The sequence below is a fragment of the Camelina sativa genome, chromosome 20, assembly GCF_000633955.1.
Source record: "Camelina sativa cultivar DH55 chromosome 20, Cs, whole genome shotgun sequence".
Taxonomy (NCBI): domain Eukaryota; kingdom Viridiplantae; phylum Streptophyta; class Magnoliopsida; order Brassicales; family Brassicaceae; genus Camelina; species Camelina sativa.
In genome coordinates, this window is record NC_025704.1 from 10,203,623 (window position 1) to 10,213,639 (window position 10,017).

At 32.9% G+C, this 10,017-nt stretch overlaps 2 protein-coding genes and 1 long non-coding RNA gene across 3 annotated transcripts; 1 reads left to right on the forward strand and 2 right to left on the reverse strand.

Annotated features, from left to right (window-relative positions):
• On the forward strand, positions 444 to 3,348 carry LOC104770316 (tyrosine-specific transport protein-like). Its single transcript, XM_010494720.2, has 14 exons — positions 444 to 871; positions 951 to 991; positions 1,100 to 1,192; positions 1,278 to 1,352; positions 1,440 to 1,489; positions 1,589 to 1,678; positions 1,763 to 1,819; positions 1,905 to 1,974; positions 2,051 to 2,152; positions 2,239 to 2,291; positions 2,372 to 2,525; positions 2,605 to 2,689; positions 2,767 to 2,895; positions 2,991 to 3,348. Exons 1-14 carry the CDS (start codon positions 559 to 561, stop codon positions 3,185 to 3,187), a joined length of 1,509 nt encoding a protein of 502 aa, XP_010493022.1. The 5' UTR covers positions 444 to 558; the 3' UTR covers positions 3,188 to 3,348.
• On the reverse strand, positions 3,204 to 4,729 carry LOC104770315 (elongation factor 1-beta 2-like). Its single transcript, XM_019241795.1, has 6 exons — positions 4,524 to 4,729; positions 4,335 to 4,451; positions 4,163 to 4,235; positions 3,884 to 4,007; positions 3,606 to 3,719; positions 3,204 to 3,513 (listed from the first exon to the last, which is right to left on the reverse strand). Exons 1-6 carry the CDS (start codon positions 4,607 to 4,609, stop codon positions 3,350 to 3,352), a joined length of 678 nt encoding a protein of 225 aa, XP_019097340.1. The 5' UTR covers positions 4,610 to 4,729; the 3' UTR covers positions 3,204 to 3,349.
• LOC109131149 lies at positions 5,781 to 6,285 on the reverse strand. The gene is made up of 3 exons (XR_002036890.1): positions 6,082 to 6,285; positions 5,893 to 6,009; positions 5,781 to 5,793 (listed from the first exon to the last, which is right to left on the reverse strand). It is a non-coding gene; the product is annotated as an uncharacterized LOC109131149 (long non-coding RNA).

Genomic DNA, 10,017 nt, shown 5'->3' on the forward strand with positions numbered 1-10,017 from the left:
TTTGTTTTTTTATTTAACAAGTTCTATAAAATCTATGTAACCTTTAAAGATGAAATTTAACACAAGAAATAAGTAAACTCAAAATCTTAGGTTTTTAATAAACTATAGGTTTCATATATATAAAAATTTATAATAAGTTACAGTTACAGAAGAAAATCACTTGTACTATACTAATTAAATGAAGAAAAAAAGTAACACAATTGTTTAAATGTTTCTACAAAATAGCAAACAGTTATATTATATTGGTAATTTTATTTTATATTTATTTATTTACTTATGTATCCAGCTTTTAATCATTTGTGTAAAAATAGTATTTTTTTCTCATGTGTAAAAATAATATTTTTCTAAAAGAGAAATTGAAAGTATAGAATAATTTATTTGGAAAATAAAATAAAATTCAAAAATAAGACAGCCACACATGTTTAATTGGAGGCTAATCTCTCTCTAGATTCTGGTAACAACACTTTTGAACTGGAGTCGGACCGCAGGAAAGCTAAAAGACTGATCACATTGTCTGATCTTCTGACAGACACAGACCAAGCTAAAGTATACACAGAGATGTCTGTGTCTCTAAGTAACACTTGTCTTCGATTACCCACCACTGCTTTAGTTCGACCAAAACCCATAATTCTCGATGGAGTTATCCCTTTTCGTGTACCAAGCTCTCATATCTCCTTATCCCGTTTTGGTTTCAAATCAAACCAAATCTTTAGAACTCAGACCCCAAGAATCTTCAAGTACTGTTTGCCTCAGAGAGTGTCCGATGAAAGGAGAGAAACACAAGTAACAACCGAAGAAGATGAAGAAAAGGTTGTTGATTCTCAGAGGCTTTTCTCTAATCTTAATCGATCAACGTTGAAACGAGAATCTGGTACAAAGATTGTATCTTTTTGCATTTGAATTACCCAAATGTGTATAGAACTTTTGGCTAAGTTTTGAAAAATTTTCAGGAAGTTTGTCCAGTGCGATTTTCTTGGTTGCTGGCACTACTGTAAGTTTCTTCTTTCTCATAACTCTCTCAAGATTTTTTCTTGAAACTATTGGAAGGAAGGGATCAAGTTTGGTTTATGGTAAAAGCTCTATCCTATTTCTTGATTAGGTAGGTGCAGGGATACTTGCAATTCCAGCCGTGACACAAGAATCAGGTTTCTTGGCCTCTGCAGTTGCCTGTATTTTCTGTTGGGCGTTCATGGTAATAATTGATGGCTCTTCTTATATCTTTTAACGTTTCTTGCAAATAATGTATTGGTCATCAGAAACATATCTTTTGGCTTCAGGTTGTGACAGGTTTGCTGGTTGCTGAAGTAAATGTCAACACCATGAGTGAACTAGGCTCTGGAGGCGTATCTCTCGTATATATCCCTGAAACCGATATACTTCTCTGCCAACTAACTTCACTTAAGTTTAATAAACTCAGCTTTGACTTGATATTTTGGCAGGTCTCAATGGCGAAGCGGACTCTTGGATCTGCTGGAGTTCAAGTTGTTTCGTAATCATCCTCTCATTCTCATTTCAAAACTTGCTTTACATAGTTGCCTTCACTGTTCCTTTCAGTTACACTTGAAATACAACCCTTTCTGTTCTGTAGTTGGTCCTACATTCTAATACATTACACCCTTCTCGTGGCCTACCTTGCTCGGTCTTCAGGCATCCTTACAAACTTCCTCGGCATTCCAATGTATGAAACTCCAATTGATCCTTATACTTACACTGAATTTTGAGTGCTATGATGCTGTACTTATTCCCCCAAAATGTTCTGTAGATGGGAGAGTGCAACTCTGTTCTCAATGGTTTTCGGAGGCCTTTGCTTCTTTGGAAGGTTAGCTCTTCATTTTAAAACAGTCAGTAAGAATGGAATAGTGGACCTGAGAAGTAGTACTATAACTTACTCCATGTGGTTGTAGCCAGCGATTCATCGGTGCAGCTAATGGAGTTCTGGTGTTTGGAGTAATTGCATCGTTTGCAGCACTCGTGGTAACATTTTCGTTTAAAGACTTTCCTATGAGTTTATCAAAGGAAAACCCAAACCAAAGATGTCCAATTTTGTTAGGCAGTTGCGAGTGGAGACTTACACTGGGAAGCTCTTCTCAAGGCTAACTTTGAGGCCGTTCCTATGAGTATACCCATTCTTGCCCTTTCATTTGTTTATCAGGTAGTTCACAGTTAATCTCATGATTCAACCTTTTGAGTCTTGACTCTAAGATGTATAAACTTGCTTAACTGATGGTTTTCTTTCAGAATGTGGTGCCTGTCCTATGCACTGATCTTGAAGGAGACTTGCCGAAAGTAAGGTGACATCATACCCTGCAATGGTGATGGTGAAACTCACTGATTCTGTATCAATTAACTCAGCCTTTTGTCTTATCTTCAGAACGGCGATTGTTCTTGGCACAGCCATACCACTTGGCTTGTTTCTTGTGTGGAATGCTGTAATTCTTGGATCGTTTCCAGCAGATATTGGTGTGGCTGCTGAGAAAATGGTTGATCCTCTGCAGCAATTGAGATCAAGCAGTGTCATTGTTGGTGTAAGTTTCGTTACTCTTGCGTATAAGATAAACTAACTACCACCAATCACCTCACATCAGTCTTGTTTTGATCACACAGCCTTTTGTGGAAGCATTCTCTCTTTTTGCAATCGCAACATCCTATATCGGATTTGTCTTAGGCCTCTCAGATTTCTTCTCTGATTGTGAGTACTGAGTATCATTAAATCTACTGTCATGGAAACTTAACTGAATAAATTTTTTCGTTTGTATAACTTTCAAGTATTGAAGCTCCCAAGTGGCCAGAACAAGCCTCTTCTTTACTTTCTCACACTGGTTCCACCGCTTGTCCTGTCACTGCTAGACCCAGAGATTTTCTTCAAAGCCTTGGATTTTGCCGGGACATATGGAGGTACAAGTCTCTTCTTTAACCACCTGAATGAACAGAACACTCATTTGACCAAACTAAAAAAAAAACTGACTGTTGTTTCCCTTCTGGTTCTGTAGTTCTAGTTTTGTTCGGAATCATCCCAGGGGCAATGTCTTGGTCAGATAGGTACATAGTCTCATCAACAACAGGAACAAGATTGCCGCAACTTGTCCCAGGAGGAAAACTCACCCTTTCTCTTGTGACGGGAGCAGCAGGATACGTGATTCTTTCTGAAGTAATAGAGAATTTTTCAAAGTACCTGAGTGCTTCTTAATAACAATGAATAGGAATAATAAAAAAAAAGCTTTTATAATTTAGTGTTATTGTAATATGAAGGAGGTCTTGCAACTAGAAAAGAAACATCTTCAGCAAACCATACAAACGAAAACAAAACTTGGAAATCAAATATGTTTTGGTAAGGAGAGGTTTAAAGTCTCTAGATCTTGTTGAATGCGACGATGTCACAACTCTGGATGTACTCGTTGTTAGGCTCTGAGGTGAGGAAATCTTCAATGAGGTTGTCTGGGGAGACAAGGTCATCAACAATGGTGAGCATAATTGTGAGTTTCTTGATTCCGTAACCAACTGGCACCAGTTTAGCTGCAAAGAAAAAAAAAACTCAATTAGAAAATTGTCCAACAAAAACAAAATTCAAAGTTAACTCTCTTTATAGATCAAAAGTGTAAACGTACAAGCTCCCCATAAAAGACCGGGCATCTCAACAGCACGAACACACTCTTCCAGTTTCTTCATGTCAGTCTCATCATCCCATGGCTTAACATCCATAAGCACAGAGGACTTTCCACCTATATCAAAGAATAAGAATCCAAAATAAAAATCAAGATGCAGTGACTCATTTCACATGCTTTCCCAAATAAAAACCAAGAGACAAGCTCGTATATCAATTCCAGCAGAAGAATAAGCCAAACTTAAGACTTCGAATCCTATCCAGTTCAAACTAGAGACTTACTCTCTTTAGGCTTCTTGGTGTCCTTCTTAGCAGCCTCCCTCTCCTCTGCAGCTTTCTTTTCCTCTTCGGTCTCGTCACCAAAGAGATCAATGTCATCATCATCATCAGCAGCAGCTGCAGGTGCCTGTTGATTCATGGATAATAATAAATCAAACACACAAACACAGCTCGTGGATCTCTAACAAAAGACTAGAAGTATAACCATATCAAAGCAAGGTTACCTTTCCTAAAGGCTACAACTAAGGTAATCAAGAATTAAGCATTGAAGTAAAAAAGTACCTCAGCCTCAACAGAGGGAGCAGCAGCAGCAGCAGAGCCACCGATTTGAACTCCAACAGCCTTTCCTGGGAAGCTGCAACAAATCAAAAAACTCTGTCATTAAATTGGAAGATCAATAAATAATAATTCCAAATCTGACTAATTTAATTCCAAAAATAAGAAAAGGACGAACCTTTTAGCGAGGTGAGAAGCAACACACTCGTACCACTTGCTAGCATTAGGGAAAGCATCGCTGGGTTTCACTGGAACGGCAGCGTAAACCTTAACATCATCCACAGACAATTGATCTCTGCGAATTCAAACTCTATTAGAAAAAGTTAAGACGATCGTATAACGAAATAGGAAAAGGGACAAGCTTTACCCGGAGATGTAGGTTTTTCCGGCGAGGTGCTCCTCCACGGATTTGACACCTTCCTCTGTGTGTAGATCTGAGAAAGTAACGGCCATTGTTGCTGTTTTTTTGGGGAGTGGAGGATGATGAAAGATCAAAAGAGAGAGAGACGGAGAGAGGGAGAGAGAAGCCGCTTTAAAAACCTAAAAGAGTTGAGTGTGTGTATAGCTTGAGTCTCTGTGAAACCCTAAACCCGATTAAGAAATACACACTGTTACGGGCTAAGCTGATATCTATCTTTGGGCTTGTTTATGGGCCTTAATACGGGACAAGGAAATATAAATTTCAAAAGCTAGGTTTGGAAAAAAAGACGCATCGAATACGTTTATTGAGTATGAAAATAGTTTAATTTCCTTCTTTTAATAAGAAAATTGTTAGAAATAGTCTTTTTTTTTCTTTTTTTTTTTACATAATTACAGTGTGTTAAATTATTTTTTTAATTATTTTTTTGGTTTAGGTTTATATTTTACATTTTGTCTTGAAGAGGTATAATTTGTATTTGGAGTTTAGGATTTCAAGTTTAGAATTTACTTCATTTTATTGAAAATGGACAACAAAGAGAATATTTTTGCAAAAGAGTATAGAAAATTGGCATTTTTGTATATGCTTTTTTACAACTAAACTTTTAATGAGCTTTTGCAAAAATGCCAATTTTCTATATCTTTTTATTAAAAAATTAGTGATAAATTTGACTTTTTAAAGGTAAGCTAAAATGCAGAAAAAAAAGTTCAAATGCATTCTACAAAAGCAAAGATGGAGATTAATAATCTGGCTTTATGGATGCCCACTAAGCTAAATAATCAATCTTCCTCATTTTCTTAGGAAATTTAAGCCTAAAAAAGAGCAAAGAAGGATCTCAATCAATGAAAATATTAATTCTAACAAGAGGACATAAAAAAAATGTGAGATGGCGAAGTATGTTTATCGATGGAGCGCGCTGACGTTGGGAGCATATATCCCTTTTAGAGAATCGATTGATAGTCTTGAAACATGAAATTTCTTTAGATACATTTATTTCTTTTATTAAGCTTTAATTTAGCTATTTGGTTATAAATTTATATATCAAACAATCAAAAGTATTGATTTGTAAATACTTACTTTACCTTTAAAACATATTAAAAAGTATACTTTTAAAATAATTTTCTACAGTAAATTATATTTTAATTTATTTTACCGATTATATGATCTTAAATACTTCCCAAGTTCATGAACATACTTTTTTGCAATTTNTCCTGGGAAGCTGCAACAAATCAAAAAACTCTGTCATTAAATTGGAAGATCAATAAATAATAATTCCAAATCTGACTAATTTAATTCCAAAAATAAGAAAAGGACGAACCTTTTAGCGAGGTGAGAAGCAACACACTCGTACCACTTGCTAGCATTAGGGAAAGCATCGCTGGGTTTCACTGGAACGGCAGCGTAAACCTTAACATCATCCACAGACAATTGATCTCTGCGAATTCAAACTCTATTAGAAAAAGTTAAGACGATCGTATAACGAAATAGGAAAAGGGACAAGCTTTACCCGGAGATGTAGGTTTTTCCGGCGAGGTGCTCCTCCACGGATTTGACACCTTCCTCTGTGTGTAGATCTGAGAAAGTAACGGCCATTGTTGCTGTTTTTTTGGGGAGTGGAGGATGATGAAAGATCAAAAGAGAGAGAGACGGAGAGAGGGAGAGAGAAGCCGCTTTAAAAACCTAAAAGAGTTGAGTGTGTGTATAGCTTGAGTCTCTGTGAAACCCTAAACCCGATTAAGAAATACACACTGTTACGGGCTAAGCTGATATCTATCTTTGGGCTTGTTTATGGGCCTTAATACGGGACAAGGAAATATAAATTTCAAAAGCTAGGTTTGGAAAAAAAGACGCATCGAATACGTTTATTGAGTATGAAAATAGTTTAATTTCCTTCTTTTAATAAGAAAATTGTTAGAAATAGTCTTTTTTTTTCTTTTTTTTTTTACATAATTACAGTGTGTTAAATTATTTTTTTAATTATTTTTTTGGTTTAGGTTTATATTTTACATTTTGTCTTGAAGAGGTATAATTTGTATTTGGAGTTTAGGATTTCAAGTTTAGAATTTACTTCATTTTATTGAAAATGGACAACAAAGAGAATATTTTTGCAAAAGAGTATAGAAAATTGGCATTTTTGTATATGCTTTTTTACAACTAAACTTTTAATGAGCTTTTGCAAAAATGCCAATTTTCTATATCTTTTTATTAAAAAATTAGTGATAAATTTGACTTTTTAAAGGTAAGCTAAAATGCAGAAAAAAAAGTTCAAATGCATTCTACAAAAGCAAAGATGGAGATTAATAATCTGGCTTTATGGATGCCCACTAAGCTAAATAATCAATCTTCCTCATTTTCTTAGGAAATTTAAGCCTAAAAAAGAGCAAAGAAGGATCTCAATCAATGAAAATATTAATTCTAACAAGAGGACATAAAAAAAATGTGAGATGGCGAAGTATGTTTATCGATGGAGCGCGCTGACGTTGGGAGCATATATCCCTTTTAGAGAATCGATTGATAGTCTTGAAACATGAAATTTCTTTAGATACATTTATTTCTTTTATTAAGCTTTAATTTAGCTATTTGGTTATAAATTTATATATCAAACAATCAAAAGTATTGATTTGTAAATACTTACTTTACCTTTAAAACATATTAAAAAGTATACTTTTAAAATAATTTTCTACAGTAAATTATATTTTAATTTATTTTACCGATTATATGATCTTAAATACTTCCCAAGTTCATGAACATACTTTTTTGCAATTTAGTAGGTATAGGAGAGTTTTAGTTCTCTGAAAGAGAAAGTTTTCCCTACCATTATTGGCTTTGAATTTGTGTTTCTCTTATGGATTTTCTGGTTCATTTCGCTAGCCTTAAGAGTTTTTCATTTTGTTTTGTTTATGTAGACTAACAAAATGTATATTCTACACAATATAGAGTGTGAAAAAAAAATTATATAATCACAGTTATGTCTAACCTTAAGGGTATAGGGCTTTTATCTCACAACTTCATCTATATTAAGATTTTTATAATAATTTTATTGAGATCTTTCAATATTTAGCTATGTATATTTTTAATGTAATTTCTCTTCACATATAGTTATTTCTCGGTTTCTAAGACTGTCTATTTATATTTATCCATGACGAGTAATAATAGTGTTTTTTTTTATTGTAGGTAATTTTTTTTTGACATGTCTAGTTACATATAATTTTTTTTTCTCTTCATTTCTAACCCAAAAGAATAAAGTTCTTAGGATTTTGAGGGAGTTATATACTTTTCCATGTAATCATATATACATGAAACTGATATAATTAAAAGTTTTATCCATAGATAGAGTTTACATAGCCTAAAAGCATTATAGAAAGGAGAAAACAATAATTTTTCTTATATAAATGTCTTATCTTAAAACATTTAATCATACAACATTAAGCCATCTATAAGGTTTTGGTAACAGAAACACAATGGGCCCACAAATCATCTCTTTTTTTCAAATATTGGGCTTCACGTGCAATCAAACTAGGTCTATCGGCAATATATTTGATAAGTGTATCATGACATTCTTTTCCTTCTGTCACAAGCTCCTTGCAGCAAGCATCTGAGACGACTCCATTCATGAAAACTTGAGCTATTGCATCCAATGCACACTTTGGGCTAATCTTGACAACACATTGATTCCACAGTGTTTTTGGTTCGCTTACTTCTACAGCAAATGATGGGATGTGTTCACTCATCGTAACAAGGATCACCACAAGAAACACCAAAGACATATTAAGTTTTGCCATTTTTATATGTTTTTAAACTTTTAATTTTTTTTTTCTTTTTGGTGAAGGAAAAAAAGAACTTTTAGTTTATATTTTATTCTCCGATTGAATATACTTACTCTATTTATAGATATGAATGATAGTCTTAAAACATGAAATTTATTTTGATACAGTTATTTCTTTTATTACATTTATTAAGCTTTAATTTAGCTATTTGGTTATAAACTTATATATCAAACAATCAAAAGCGTTGATTTGTAAATATTTACTTTACCTTTAAAACATATCAAAAAGTATACTTTTAAAATAATTTTCTACAGTAAATTATATTTTAATTTATATAACCGATTATATGATCTTAAATGCTACCCAAGTTCTTGAACATACCGTTTTGCATTTAGTAGGCATAGGAGAGTTTTAGTTCTTCGAAAGAGAAAGTTTTCCCTACCATTATTGGCTTTGAATTTGTATTTCTCTTATGGATTTTCTGGTTCATTTCGCTAGCCTTAAGAGTTTTTCATTTTGTTTTGTTTATGTAGACTAACAAAATGTATATTCTACACAATGTAGAGTGTGAAAAAAAAATTGTGCAATCACAGTTATGTCTAACATTAAGGGTATAGGACTTTTATCTCACAACTTCATTTATATTAAGATTTTTATAATAATTTTATTGAGATCTTTCAATATTTAGCTATGTATATTTTTAATATAATTTCTCTTCACATATAGTTCTTTCTCCGTTTCTAAGCAAGACTGTCTATTTATATTTATCCATGACTAGTAATTATAGTGTTTTTTTTATTGTAGGTAATTTTTTTTTTGACATGTCTAGTTACATATAAATTTTTTTTCTCTTCATTTCTAACCCAAAAGAATAAAGTTCTTAGGATTTTGAGGGAGTTATATACTTTTCCATGTAATCATATATATATGAAACTGATATAATTAAAAGTTTTATCCATAGATAGAGTTTACATAGCCTAAAAGCATTATAGAAAGGAGAAAAAAATAATTTTACTTATATAAATGTCTTATCTTAAAACATTTAATCATACAACATTAAGCCATCTATAAGGTTTTGGTAACAGAAACACAATGGGCCCACAAATCATCTCTTTTTTTCAAATATTGGGCTTCACGTGCAATCAAACTAGGTCTATCGGCAATATATTTGATAAGTGTATCATGACATTCTTTTCCTTCTGTCACAAGCTCCTTGCAGCAAGCATCTGAGACGACTCCATTCATGAAAACTTGAGCTATTGCATCCAATGCACACTTTGGGCTAATCTTGACAACACATTGATTCCACAGTGTTTTTGGTTCGCTTACTTCTACAGCAAATGATGGGATGTGTTCACTCACCGTAACAAAGATCACCACAAGAAACACCAAAGACATGTTAAGTTTTCCCATTTTTAAATGTTTTTAAACTTTTAAAATTTTTTTTTTCTTTTTGGTGAAGGAAAAAAAAAACTTTTAGTTTATATTTTATTCTCTGATTGAATATACTTACTCTATTTATAGATATGAATGATAGTCTTAAAACATGAAATTTATTTTGATACAGTTATTTCTTTTATTACATTTATTAAGCTTTAATTTAGCTATTTGGTTATAAACTTATATATCAAACAATCAAAAGCGTTGATTTGTAAATATTTACTTTACCTTTAAAA